This window comes from Coffea eugenioides, chromosome 10 (genome assembly GCF_003713205.1).
Source record: "Coffea eugenioides isolate CCC68of chromosome 10, Ceug_1.0, whole genome shotgun sequence".
Lineage (NCBI taxonomy): Eukaryota > Viridiplantae > Streptophyta > Magnoliopsida > Gentianales > Rubiaceae > Coffea > Coffea eugenioides.
Genome location: NC_040044.1, coordinates 6780895 through 6796013, shown reverse-complemented (window position 1 = coordinate 6796013; position 15119 = coordinate 6780895). Strand labels below are relative to the sequence as shown.

At 37.5% G+C, this 15119-nt stretch overlaps 1 protein-coding gene and 1 long non-coding RNA gene across 2 annotated transcripts; one reads left to right on the top strand and one right to left on the bottom strand.

Moving 5' to 3' along the window:
- Positions 1 to 2207: 2207 nt before the first annotated feature.
- LOC113749428 (F-box protein At1g78100) lies at positions 2208 to 3649 on the top strand. The gene has a single exon (XM_027293164.1). It carries the CDS (start codon positions 2301 to 2303, stop codon positions 3351 to 3353), a length of 1053 nt encoding a protein of 350 aa, XP_027148965.1. The 5' UTR covers positions 2208 to 2300; the 3' UTR covers positions 3354 to 3649.
- A 3046-nt stretch (positions 3650 to 6695) lies between these two features.
- LOC113748695 lies at positions 6696 to 10305 on the bottom strand. The gene is made up of 2 exons (XR_003464448.1): positions 10142 to 10305; positions 6696 to 7750 (listed from the first exon to the last, which is right to left on the bottom strand). It is a non-coding gene; the product is annotated as an uncharacterized LOC113748695 (long non-coding RNA).
- Positions 10306 to 15119: the final 4814 nt, after the last annotated feature.

Sequence of the window (15119 nt, the reverse complement as noted above, 5' to 3'; positions counted from 1 at the left end):
CTGACCTTGAAAGCTATAGCCTGCAACCCCACTAAGAAAATCTTGCACAGCCCTCATTTTCCTTAATAATCCTATGACTGTTGAGTCCCCAAGTCAAATTGAACCAGGTGTAATCCAATTATAAAATGGTCCCTCTGCGAAAAATATGCCCAAGCTAGTGTCCCACTAGCCACTCAGAGCAGTGGCGTGACCCATGAAAACAATACCAGAAGCCGCAGCCCACAGCCCGCATTTTACCCAAAAGGAGGCATAGGACAAAATTATGACCACTAACATCACCGCCCTTCATAAATTTTCTCTTCTCAAGACAAAGACCGGCAATTATGAATTATCCCCTTTCAACTTTTACTCAATTGTGAACTTGTGGCCAACGTAGCAGTTGGCAAACGTTTAATTGCAATTTTACCCAAATAAAGAAAAAAAATCCTACGTTTATTGCAATCGAGCAACAATTTAAGTTTAAAAAAAAAGATATAACTTTGTAATATCGCAAACTAACTCATAATTAGCTAATAAAAATATTATTACGAACCTACCTAAAATGGTGAAATAAACACTAATACATACTCAGATGAACACTAACACAAAGTCAGACTAAAATCAACATCAGATATAACGTGAATTTTAAACTAAGAACCTTCAATTTTTAGCATTAATTTTTTTTATTAATTAGGGCCTTGTTTGGATTGTCATTTTTTTTGTTTGCAAAAAAAAAATTTACATTTTTTGTGAACGCTTTTTTCAATCATCATTTTATTTCATATGCATTAAATTGGTATAATACATTTTGCTACAAAATTTTCAGAAAATAGCAATCCAAACGGGGTCGAAGATTTTTACTGATTTCACCTTTTTTATATTATATTCGATTTTTTTTTTTTGTGACAAAGGAAGGTTGATATAAGAAGCAAGGAGGTGGATGGGCGTTTAAATATAGAATTTATAATTCTTGAGTTCAAATAGATGAAATACTATATCATAAAAGAATTTCCTTTTTAAAAATTGTCACGTATAGAATTTTTTATATCCCTCACTTTTTCATAAGACGCACAAGTTTTTGTGACTATTTGGATATACACAATTTTTTCACCGTTAAATTATTTCATATTTGAGTATACACAGTTTTTCACAGTTAAAAAATTATTACATAACCAATAAAAAAATTATTACATAACCAATACTTCTTAGGTACATATTAAGAAGAGTTATTTACAATTAGTCCCCTCAAGGTGTATCCCATTTCTCACTTTATTCCCAACCTTTAATTTTTGTCACTTGATCCCCTATTGAACAAAATTACCCTTTTATTATTTGACTTTTTTCCTTTCCCTCCACCCCTACTCTTATATTTCTTTTTCTCTTTCTTACTTCTTCCCTCTTCCCATTCTTTCCAATAGAAAAACTCCATCTCAACGAAAAACATTATCTTGAGTTTGCAATTGCATTTTTGGGTGAAAAGTTTTAAAAGACATCAAAAGCTAATTTCGATCTTTTGTATGATGCCATGTGTTATAAATTGCAATTAATGATTATTAATTAGGTCACAAATTCGTCTTGTTAAATTTTCTTGAGAATAAAATAAGAAACTAAAAGCGCTTCTCAGTTAGGATGTTTGCGGAATGGCAATACCTCGTCTAGTTAATATGTAACGGCCCCTCTATTGTACCAAAAAAAAAACTGGAATGGAAAAGGAAAAATTCAAAAGAATTGAAAGGTTTAAAAAATGGTATTTTAGGGAAGTGGTTTGAATGTTTTGTGATTATTTGAGGAGAACATAGATCTCTACAATTTCTCTTTTTCACTTTCAATCACTAAGATGAAATTTCTGAGAAAGAGGAAAAATCAAAGAAAGAAGAAAGAAACAAAGAAAATAAAGGAGGGAAAATGGGGAAAGGAAAAGAGAGAGAGAGAGAAAAAAATAAGAGTTTAGAATAATAGAGAAATAATTATGTACCATAGAGGATACAATGAGACAAAAAAAATGGATTATTGGATAATTGAGAAATGGGGTGGGATTAATTGTGATTAACCCTATTAAGAAATTACCTTTTTTTTTTGGATGAAAAAATCACTCTAGTTAACGGGTCAACGGTCAAATCCGCAACCCCCTAGGACCACCCCCCAAGCAAAATCCGCACTCTGCCATATTTGGTGAGTTCTTCGAGCCTGCTCTCTTCTTCTCCTTTATATACCCCTATCGTCCCTTCCTCTTTCCTCCCCTTTCTTCTCTTTTCTCTCATTAAACAACCAACTAAATTTCAAAAAAGAAAACCACAGCCAAAAATTTCCCTTCCCCAGAAATGGAGATTAATGTGAAGCATCCGGCTTATGGATTCGATCAGTCCGACGGGTTCGACTCCATACCCGACCCGATTGTCCTCCACATCTTCAGCAAAATCTCCGACATCAAAACCCTAATCCGTTGCCGCTCCGTTTCCAAAAGGTTCAATTCGCTGGTTCCTCAAGCCGACTCGCTCCTCCTCCGAGTTGACCGAGTCATCTCTACGACCGATTCCGACGACGACGATGGCGACTCCTTCTTCCTCGCCTTCCTACGATCCATCGTTAAATCCCTCCATAATTTCATTTCCCCAAACAAGCATACCCATTTTGGCAGCCCGACCAGGACTCAGAACTCTCCCACCCAGATCCTCCGCGGGTTCGAGAACATCCGGAGTCTCCAAATCGAGCTCCCCTCCGGCGACCTGAGGTTGGAAAAAGGCACCACGATTAAATGGAAAGCGCATTTCGGGAAGACCCTGAAGAGCTGCGTGATTCTGGGGTTTCGCGGCGGATCTGAGGCAGATTTTAGCGGCGGTGGGTTGAAAATGCGGGTGGTTTGGACGATCAGTGCGTTAATCGCAGCCTCGGCCAGGCATTATATGATGCTCGATGTGATTAGAGAGCAGACGGATTTGTCTAATTTGGTTGTCAAAGATAAGGACAACGAAGGAATGGTTGTTATGGATAAGGGCGGATTGAAAGAGTGCAGAGAGCGGGGAGGAGAGGAAGAAGAGATGAACAATAACAACAACAACAGTAACAGCAATCGGAGGGCAGGGGTTTGGTGGAAAAGTAATCGGACAACTGTGCCTGCAGTTAGGATGAGGATGAGGCACGAGGCACGGATGGAGCTATCAAATGGGGTGAAATTGGAAGGGGCGACGTTGGTTGTTGTGAGGCCCATAAATGCTAGTGGATGTGGTGGTCGCGGAGGAGGGAGTGAGGCGGAGGAGCAGAGCGGGGATGTGGGATTGGCGATGGGGGCGTTCGGAGGCGATGGAGTTTATGGGGAGGCTATTGAGAGGTTGCTCAAATGCAGGAGTTATATTCTTGAAATGAACTCCTTTTGAGTAAGCAACTGTATGATAGAGATATCAGTGAGTTATATTCTTTAGATGAACTCTTTTTGATTAAGGAAGTGTATGATAGAGATGTCTGTGAGATGTGTTTTGTTTCCGACTCTTTGATAGCTAGGCGCCTTTTATATGGTTAATGATGACCTAGAACTGTCCTTGTGATTTGTATATATCCTAGTTTTTTTGTTAATGGGATTGTACGAGTTTTGATGCTTGTTTGTCTGTCGAAAATCTGATGTACTTTCCATGTTCTTGCAGCAGATTAACCATTATGCTGTTTTTTGTGATTACCTCTTTCAATGGCTTCCAAACTTGAGAAAAGGCCATAACATAAATTTGATGTTTGAGGAATTTCAGGTGACCCTCTGTGTATGTTTTCTGTTTCTGGCTGGCCGAGCTTTTGCATTCTCGTTCCTTCCAGTTTGGGATTATATTACAGTGACTGCATTTATGCTGATGAAGCCACCATGAAAATGAAAACAGAGTTGTTGGTTCTGTGATCGTTTACTTAATTTTTTTCTTGGTGATTTTGTTGGGATTTTTTTCTTTATTGCATAGGAGTTTTTGTTTGTGTTTCGATAGAAGGTTCCAGATTCTTATGTCGGTAAGAGTTGATAGCTGCGAGCAAATGAACCCTTACATTTTAAGAACCAGCGATGCAATGAACCTTGTTATTTGTCTTGGAAAATATACGCGACAATAGAAAGGAGTAATGCAATGTTTGCAGTTGTGTTGGTAAATCACTAGCCATCTAGTGTTCCGTTGTCCCATTAGTTGCCCAGAATTCAACACAAATTCAGCAACTCGACATGTCAAAGCGCCATGTTCAGTCGCTGCAGTCACTACCCACATCGGCATCGCCTTCGTATAGTTTACAAAATGGGGAGGGCTGGTTGGGTGGGTGACGCAGGAAGAGTGTAAATTAGAGGTATAGTTTACAAAATGGGGAGGGCTGGTTGGGTGGGTGGCGCAGGGAGAGAGTGCAAATTAGAGGTCTGAGTTCGAGATTTTCTATTTACACAAAGAAAAGTCTCCCCCTCTCTATATATATATATATAGTTTAGAAAAGAAACGACTGAATCTGTAAAAGCAGGCCACAGGGTAGATTCGAGATGACACTTGGGTGGGGGCATAAACAAACAGATTTCTTCTATTGAAGGAAGGTTCCGCATTTCTACTGCAAAAAAAAAAAAAAAAGGGGAGGAAAGTTCAGCAACCTATAGCTAGTTTGGGAGTTTAGGAAAGAAAAGAAAAGAACAGAAACCTTGAGTTAGAAAAGAAAAGAAAAGATTATAATATCTTTTCATGTTATTTGGGAGTTCTGGAGAAGAAAGGAGATGAAATAACTTTCCTTTGTTTGGAAGTGGAGAAAAGTGAAAAGACAAGATTCAATTTTACATAAAAATCCTTAAATCTTAAGATATCATGAGAATTTTATTAGGTTATATAGTTATATTTTAATCTTTTAAGGGTAAAAATGGCATATGATATAATTCATTTAACTCACTCCACTTTCTCACGTTTTCCGTCCGTTTTGGGCAGAAAGTTTTTCTGACGTGGAAGGGAGTTGACATCCGTCCGTTTCTTTTCAATTCTTTCCTATCCAAAGTCCCAAATGTGAGAAAGATTCAACTTTCCTTTGCAATCTTTTCTTTTCTCACCAAATCTGCTCTTCCAAACTAGCTATATGAAAGAAAATAGCAACGTCCACCTGAGATTGCGGGAAGGATAAAGGCATTCAATTATAACTTAAGCTGCTCATCATAAGAGTAAAACAGAAGAAAACCGTGATACATCATTACTGATGATTATGTTCCCCTGTACGAGAATAACAATCGATCATGACTCCTGAAAGGGAAAGAATTTTCAAAGAGCTGGTCCCCAGAAGAATCTGATCCCTCAAAATCCAACATATTGTTCGATTGGCAATAATATTTGCTAAAACAAAAATTTAATTAGATATTTTACATGTCTGAAACATAAATCCATGGGGGCAAAAAGAGTTGCATTAAAATTCGTGACTTGGATCTCCATCTCTGCGGCAATGAAGTGAAAAACTGGGGTCAGCAGAATCAGTGCCGTCTCTGTGTATGCAGTTGTACGTGCCATCATGTCTCTTTCCTATTCAAGTATAGACATTAGAACACCACAGGGTCGGAGCAATGCTGAAGCCAATATGCAACGGAAACTAAATCTATCCTCAAAACTCAAGTACCGATAAAAGCTTAAGAGTACGAACTGACCATAACCGTACATGTATCGGTGAATACAGATGACTGCACATAAAGCCTCTGTAACATTTTGCTTTCTCCCCCCTCCCAAAAACATCGTGGCAGCCTGCCTAGGTGCTTCCACAGGGATGTGCTATGTTTCGGACTCTGATAGATAGATCTTTGAAGTGGTTATTGATGACTTGGAGCAGTTGTAATTCGTATTATATATTTCAGTTTTAATTTTTGCTTTGATGGGATTGTACAAGTTTGATGCTCTCTCTTGTTTGCCGAAAATCTCAAGTATTTTCCATGTTCTTGTTCGCTGTTTCTGTCACGAAGAGTTTCTGAATTGCTCTTTTTTTTGGCAAGGGAACCCGCAGCTGTTACCTGAGAGTGTGCACTGAATAAATCCTATCCCACGCAACAGCTCACAAACTGCACGAAGGGGTAAGACGCACCAGACAAATCCTGTGCAACGGATAGATATTCCGGAAGAGATTCGAACCCGAATTGATAGGAAGACATTCACCAACTCAAGGGACTCTAAATTGCTGTTATTCATTGCAATTTGGGATTATAGCTGCTTTAATTGTGCTACTGAAGACACTGTGGAGTTGGTTTTGGACATTCTACGATATACATGTCATAATCCTTGCAGTTTTAGTCATTGATCTGGTTGATCTTTTCCCTGATATACATATCATAATCGTAGCAGCTTAGGATTTAGCTAGGGAAGTGGTTTGCTTTTGCTTTGCACTGTCGGAACTTTTTGTTGAGAATAATAAGGCCATCAAATGTTCACCACCTAATCTTGGCCATTTAGGTGAGGAAAGTGTTGCCGCACTTCCGACAATTCAGATACTTTTTTTTTTTTTTTTTTGATATTCATCGATACAAAATCTTTTCAAGCAAAATGTTGGCAAGAATTCCAAGGAAGGATGCAGTAGTAGTATTTGCTAATTGTGTTATGAATAACTCGACTCACTAGCCAACTAGTGTTTAACATCAGATTGAAAGCATTAAGCATCCTTTACCAAAGGACTGGGCCATGAAAGGAAATAGCAACGTCCACCTAATAATCATACCTGAAGCTGCTCATAAAGAGTAAACCACAAGAAAACCATGATAGCAGTACATCATTACCAATGATTATGTTCCACTGTACGAGAATAACAATCAATCATGCCTCCCAGACAGGACTCAGAGAAATCTGATCTGACAAAATTTAACATGTAGTCTCAATTGGCAATGTTTTCTAAAACAATATACTATCTAATACTACATGCAACGGAAACTAATCTATCCTCGAAACTCGAGTACCATTAAAGCTTAAAGTACGAATCGACCATAACCATGTGTCAATAAATACACACAGATCATTGCACATAAAGTCTATTTAACATTTTGTTTCTCCGGTTCTCCCCACAACTGCATAGCAGCAAGCCAAGGTGCTTCCAGCCACCGGGAAGTCTCAAAGACTATATATCAACTGGACGGCCGGCTTTTGAAACAAGGGTTATAGTAGTGGTTATTAGATAAGCCTTCGGGCTCGTTCTTGGGCAGACATGGTCATTCTTATGGAATGCTCCACATTCTTTGCAAACTTTGGTTTTTCTGATGTAATGGAGTCGTGTCATGCCTTGCTGTAATACTGAAGGAAGCAATGTAGGATGATGCACTCGCACACATACACACACAAACACGCTACGATAAAAATGAAAACACACTTGGAAAATTCAGAAAGCTGAGGATAAATTGACTGCTAAGTGAATCAAGCACCTTTCCTGACTCTTTGCCAGCAGTTGCTTTTACGTCTTCACAATCTCTCCCATACGCTCTACCGGTGCCGCAGATCTTTGTCCTTCTTGGGTTTTCGAATTTCTATACAAGGTAAATCAAAGTAAAAGCAGGTATCTGTATGAGCAGCTATCCTTCCCTACTTGTGTCTGGTTAAATTCGCTATTGAAAACAGAGACGATTGTTATACTGACAAGAAATAGGAGCCTTCTTTCACTCTTATATTGCTATTTCTTCAGTGGCACTTGAACTCATGGAGTTACGATCTCCTCTGGAGAGAACAAATGCAAGACAATGGAATCACAACCAAGTACTTGAACTTCTGCGCTTCAGTATAGCGTCACACGAGTCCCGTTTCCAAATCTCAATTTCTCAGAAAACCTAGCATAAACCATGGCAAGTTTAAGGAAAGCCTTGAGCACAATGAGTTGCAATTTAAGGAAAAAGATCTCAACACGGGTTAAGGAGAAAAACAAGAACGCTTTATAGTACTCAGAAATCAAGAAGCCATCAAGTAGTTGTAAGTAGATGCTATGTTTCTTCTAAATCAATGTTGCTGAATGTAGGGGATCTGGTAGATTACAGTTCCAAAGGGGCAGAAGTTTAATAAAATGCACTTCTCGATGAGTACAAAATCCTTGTTTCTGCATGAAAATCTCAAAGTTTCGAATGTTCACATGTACTGATACCGGAGGATAACCAGATTCTAAACTTTGTGACTAGTTAAGAAGAACTTCTCAATGTCAATGGTGACTAACAATTCGCCTGCAGTTAAACAAAGAGCCATTACTTCCTAATATCACAATTCTGCTAAAAAAAGAAAAGAATCCCTTGCCAGCAAAGTTTCTGATGAACCTCCAGTTACATCTGTATTGATATCATTCCAATTATTGTCACCTCAAAAGTCATTGATGGCAAAAAGTGTCGTCAGTTGCTGAACGGAATTTATATGAGGATGCAACAAGAGAGCACATCTTTTATCTTGCCAAAAGTGCATGATTGGAAGTATCTGCAGGGTTGTTTCTTGCAAGGGTACATCCTAGCACTCATCTTAACGTTATAACATCCACGTCTATGATATTACTCACTGAACTTGAAAGACAACAATAAAAGGAACACAGTTTTATCTTTCTCATGTTTTGGAGACTGCATACAAAGTATCAAATAGATATACATGAAGATAATGCACCCACCTACATGAACTAATTAAAGAGCTTGGAGCACTAAACAATAATCAGACAGAGTGATTAATCAACAGGCTATCTTTAGCAAAAATCAGTAAAACATCTCAATCCTTACAAGATTACAAGATTTGAAAGATTATAATCTTTACAAGAGATGCCATGAAGCACTAATCATTTACTTTTGGATAGACAAACAGTTATTGATCAGCTGCAGTTTGACTTAGAGACTTCAAATGTGGTCAGGTGGAAAGATGGCAAAGATCTGGTCTCGAGTCTTTCTGTCAAATTGTCATCTAGAATAATCAGACTGGGAAATATCCTTAGCCCATGCACCCTTTAGTAGCAAGTTAAACTCATCAACTTCATCTACATAAGGGAAAATGAATTTCTTTAAGAAATAAGAGTTGGAAGTCTTATATAATGTTGACAGACTAGGCCATTGCTTAAGTAAATTCCTAGTTTCCAAAATCTGTAAAGCATTCAGCCGTGGCTTGAGCCTCTTTTCAATACTGCAAGTAAGCACTTCGGGCTGGTCAAATATATCTTCCAAATTATACGCCCCAGAATCAAGAAAAAAATTAACTGTCTCCTTAATTTTCCTGCAGGAAACAGAAAATGCCTGTGGTCTTCGCTGGAACATTGATAGAACTTTGTCTTCCGAAAATCCCAAATCTCGGAAAGCATCCCATTTAAGTTCCCAGGCTACAGGACTCATTGAGGCCACACTCCGAAGGGCATGAAGAAGCATCTTGGATTTCGGATCACATCCCAACTTCTCGAGTTTTTCAACAAATTTCTTCATTCTTTGTGGCCTCTGTGTTAAAAACCTAGGAAAGATATATATATTTCTGATAATTCTAGGTTTGCTAATCCCGCAACTCTCCAAAATTTGAATATTTGGAACCATGGTCTTCTCCAAATCACATTTCAAATATACCCCGAAACCAGCATTCCTTAACACCTTAGCAACTTCTGAAGTAGAGCCCAGAAGATTCCTCAAAACCATAACCGAAGGAGCAATTGCATTATTAGCACTACGCCCTAAAATCCAAGGGTCCACTGAGATAATATCAGCAATATCAGGGGTTAAAAAGCCTAAATCCTGGAGAATCTTGATCTTGGGCTTGATAGACTTATCAAGATTAAGAGATATCACTTGAGGGTCTTTTTTCACGAGTGTTTCCAAGTGGGCTCTTGAAAAGCCACTATCTTTTAAGAATGATAATACCGAATCCCACTTTTGTATATAACCATATTTTTGTGGGATTTTCAGCTGAGCTAATTTATAGGCCACAGTAGTAGCAGCTTCAGATGAAAAATCATGTTTTCTCAGCAGGGCAATGATTTTTGGGTTAAGAATTCTTGAGGTTTTTTCTTTTAAGGATGAAAAGAAGAGAACAGATAAAGAGAAAGCCCCATGGCCATAGGGTTTATGGATGAGATGTGCAGGGTTTTTGAGAGAATGAAAGATTAAGCTTTTACATAAATGAATTGTCATTTTGCTGATAAATTCATTGACAAAGGTAACAAAAATCCAGAAGGAAAACAAGCAAAAGAAAGAACGTGAGTTGGCAGAGAAATAAAATACCAGGATCTCGAATGCCTTTCAGATTGGTAGCTTCCTTTGCTCAAGAAACTGCACCAACTTGAGATTCAGTAACATATTTTCACGGTTTAGGTTCACTTCAGGGTTGAGGGAAATGGGCTTTGCTAGGGTTTTTGGGATTGGTTCCGGAGAGAGAGAACGGCTAATTGAATTGGCCGGCCTTTTTATTTTATTTTATTTTGGTTTTGATTAGTTGTTTTTGGAGATATTTTTCAAAAACAAACTGTAACTGTATATATGAAAAATACTGCAAATGTTTTTTGAATTATTTTTAGAGATATTTTTAAAATGTATTTTTAAATTTTTATTATAATTTATAATTCTTTTAGGATTTTTTTTTTAAAATTTTACATCACCTACCACCACCCCCTCTCTTTTTTAAAATTGAGGAATCAAAAAACTTGTTTTTTTAATTTGCTTATGGGGTTGGGGATTAGGAGTTAACTAACTTCATGAAAATTTTTAGTTGCTAAACTTGTAATTGGTGTATCTGGCAAATCTTCATTTCAGTCCCCCCATACTTTAAAAATTAAATGGAGTAATTTGATTTATTAGGTTATTCACTAATCTTCATTTTTTTTTCTCGTAATAGAGGAAGATGTGGAATTTAAGAAGAAGAGAGGGAATCGAGAGAGTAGAAATTCATTTTAAGATTTTAATTTTAGCCATTGAACCAAAGCTTTCTCAACTCACTAATGTTTACTTGTTTGATATAAAAATCCATTTTTTTGATTATTTTGATTAAACAAAATGCCATGCCTATGCTAGATTGACTAACCGCGATTCTTTCTAAGGTTTGATGATTAAGTATTCTTCTTTTTATAAATTTCTGTTACTCCTTTTAATCGAGAAGTTTGTTAGATTGAGTTTTTGGTTTCATAATAATGAAAAAACAGATTATGTTCTAAAGATATATGATATGAAATTTAATAGATCAAATTGTTTTCTTTTCAGGAAAAAGATGGTTTCCTTTGATTATTAATTATTAAAGGAACTTGCCCAATAACTCACATGAGTTATGGAATCTAAAATGGATCATGACCTCACAAGTTGAGTTCCAGTTTAAATCGATTGATGTAATTCTTATGACTTTTATTATGAATTTATATAATTTAAGTGTAAATTTGGATCTATCAATTCATACAATTACATTGCTAATTACATATAAATTGTATGAATTTACATTAAATATAGCAAGAATTACATAAACGCATTTGAATAAGCCATAACTCAATTTGTGAGAGGCCCTAATCCATCTAAGATATCAGCTCAGAAATACTTTCTTTTGCAGTAATTTCTTAAACTAAAACATCAATGTGCTGCGGGCTAGGCTGAGTAAGAACTAGGCTGAAGCCTAGTTTCTTTCGTGTGTGAACTCAAAGCCAGATCCACGGAGGAAGCCCAATTTCTTCTTCAACTTCTTATTTTTGACCATTTCATTCAATAAACCTGCACTAATGACAGAGTTTCTTCTTCAACTATGACATACAAATTAAACAGGATTTGGAATATCTACAGTAATAGGTGCATTTGCAGAATTTTCTTTTTCTTTTTGACAAAAAAACTTATTATTCAAAAGAAAAAGAAAATGGAAAATGTCAACAGCGAACCGTACAGATATCAAATGCGAGGGCTAGGTCATGTAAGTAAGATTAAGCCTAGTCATTTCAATAAGCCCAGAACTGAATCTTACTTCTTTCTTCAAACTTGTCTCGGAGCCAGTTATTTCTCTACCTAATATCTTGTGGATCCTTTAGATTTCAATACGCAGATAACAGGAGCATATCACGAAGATTTGTTGTAATCGATCATTCATTCGTGGGTTCAAAACAAGACAACCAAGTTTGATTTAAATGTATTGCTGGAACAGGAATTTGAAGAAACAAGAGTAGCTGCCCCTGCTCCATGTCCAACATACCTTCACCAGTTAACAAGCCAACTGGCTTCATGAAATCTGACAAAATTCAACATATAATTTGTTCGTTCTTCCATGCAAAATCAATGTCACAATTTCCTCAAACATTTTTTATTCCAGCTTAAACTTATATACTTTGTCTTAATTCTGCAGGCATCAGAAAATCATTGATGGGCAATGTCAAGAACAAGTGAACAACCCACCCCCTCGCGTTAGTGGGACTAATTATATTTGTCCCGAGAAATGGCTACAATTGCATCGGGAGATTATACACTTTTTTTGGACTGCCGGTGCATGGAGCAACTCTACTCGCATTACCAGCAACAATTCCACTCATGGCAGTTTGGCCAAAAATGGCAAGTCATTCATCTCTTTTTCTTTCAACTTGACCTCAAAAAACCACCATTAGTTGGCTTATATACCACTCACCACGTCAACCGGAGAATTCAGGTTAATGCTGGAAATTTACAGGGCTTTCTTTTTTTTGGCACAGTTTTTCTTTCTGTGGATCTATGGAGCTGCTCATTCTAAACTGCTCTGGACCACATATGCAATGATTTGGTAGACTAAACTAGAGCAATTTATACGCTTGACCTTGACAAAATCCCGGTTGTAGGAAACCTAGCGTACACGGAACAACAGAGGACTATTATTTTAAAGAAGATTTTGGGTCCTGTAATCCGTAGTTACGGCATAAATAACACCTTGCATCATTACTACACCAATAAAAAGATTAAAAAAAAGAAGATGGAATAGCATTGTAAATGGTGTAGGTATAAGAATCCAAAATGACTTGTCAAATATGCGTTGGCAGATGGGGGATCATACCTTTAATCCTTCTTTTTTGCCACTTTTTTTTTTAATAATATACTGACACTTGGAACTAATTAGAAGTAATGTCAGTTAGGAGCCCCCAATTAAACTAAAATTCAATAGTCTAACAAGTGAGCTGATGTTATATTTTTAAGTGTATTTGACAATAATAATGATTCTGGCATGAAGTTGGGAGCTTTTAGTTTGCTTTACCTGCAGGCTTAAAACTACAGAACCTTGTTATCTCCTAGCCAACTAACTGCATTATTGGATCAAATTATTCCATCACCAAAATCATATCATTCTGATGGAATATCATGATCCCTATTTATAGGCTTGGTATGATGATGAAGGGGGGAATCTAATAGTCATCTGTGTATATAGCAGACTGAAGCTACAAGATTAAAACAATACATCACATGGTTTTTTCATGGTTTAAAGAACACATTTTTAAGTCCATCATCAGAAATTTCACACAACTCAACTCGTTAGTTAGGTCACCAGACTTTGTGGATCTTCTCAAGATGTATTGGCCCTCAGATAATACTAAGTACCACATTGGTGGTTACATTACAATATGCTATAATGCTGCATTATTTTTCCCAGTCCTTTCCTGATAGGAAGGAATCTTGAGGGAACTAACTTTACATCATCTATCCACCTCCCGCATTGCCAAATAGGAGTGCTACCTCAAAGCACAGACCTCTCAATTTCTGAGTTCCAACCATTTTCTTCCAACCCTACATGTCCATGGGCATGCACCTTAACAAAAGTTTATAGTGACCTATTTTATTGTACATTGCATTTGTTCTCAGGCTTTCCTGCTCCCGTTGGCCCCCGTGCTTTTAATGCCTACCCCTCTTTATAAAGCTCAACACCAAAAGTCAGCAACCTCTTTAAAGTTGAGAAGTTTCAGGGTCCTGAAAAAGATTCTTTACTTACTTATGTTCTTATTTTTTTAGGAGGGGAGGGGTTGCGTTGTCTCTGTCATTTCTGGACAGGGATATACCAGCAGCAGATTCGAAAGCCAGAGGTAAAATAGATAATGCTAAACGGCAGTAAGAAGCAATTGCAACAGTTTCTGTTGTGTTGGATTGAACTTCAGTGTTTGCTGATTGGGGAGGAAAATTAGACATTTTGCCTCCTCTAACCAAGGAAAATGGGTGCCATATGTATCCACTTTTTGTATTCAACCTAATCAAACATCTGAACTGGTTTCCTATGTGTCACATTTGCCTCTGGCAACAAACTAGTGTCCAACTCTTCATTCACTGACAATGTGTAAGGCTTTTTTCCAACCTGAGAATTGCAACCTCAAATTCTCTTAAAGTAACTAACATGATATAAACCACTGGCCCAATGGCTCAGTGGTCACCAGGGAGGGGCTTAAGTCCCTCCTTGGGCTGTAGGTGATGATTCAAATCTCACCTGCAGCGAAAAAAATCTAAGGGTTGTGTCAGAGCACTCCCTTGGTCTAGTTGGGTCTGTATATCCACTAGCTTCCTACCACAGCCTCCTTAGGCTTCCCCTCCCTCCTAGATTAGGATATACAAATGTATCGTTGCTTACAAAAAAAAAAAAAAACTAACATGATATAATATGGGCAACTGCAGAAGGTATAGGTAACGTGATATGAAATTCTTTTGTGGCTGGAATTGGAAGCCTTTTAGAACATGGACAGTGCCTGAAGAGCTTGAATCACTGTTTCGAAAGACACTAAACAGTGTCAAGACATCCATTTGAAGGCATTAATGGGAGCAAATTGCCTGAAAAAATAGTTGCCAACCCTTTGTCCAAGCCACAAGGCGGGACCTGCCCTTTTTTCCCTATCTCAAAATTTAAAGTGACAAAAAACTTCGTGGAAGGACCAAACCCAAAAGTTGAGAAGTCTAATCCTAAAGCAAGATGCAGTTATGGGTTGGGGGCCATCCCTTCATTATGGCATGCGCATCACTTTAGTAATTCCACATTTTGTTACCATCTAGCTAAACTTTTGGCACCCTTTTCTCTTCTCTGCCAGAGTATTTGTGGAGAATGCGGACTAGATTGTAGTTATATGCCTTCTCTTTTAGTGCATACTTCTAACGCGTTAACAAATGCAGTAAGAGGTGTGCAGGCACTGATTTGCTACACAAATATAATTAAGATTGAATGAGATTCGATGATTATCTTCCGCTGAAGAAGTCCCTCCTAGGATTTGAGCTCACCAAAGCCATTTTATAATCTAAAGGT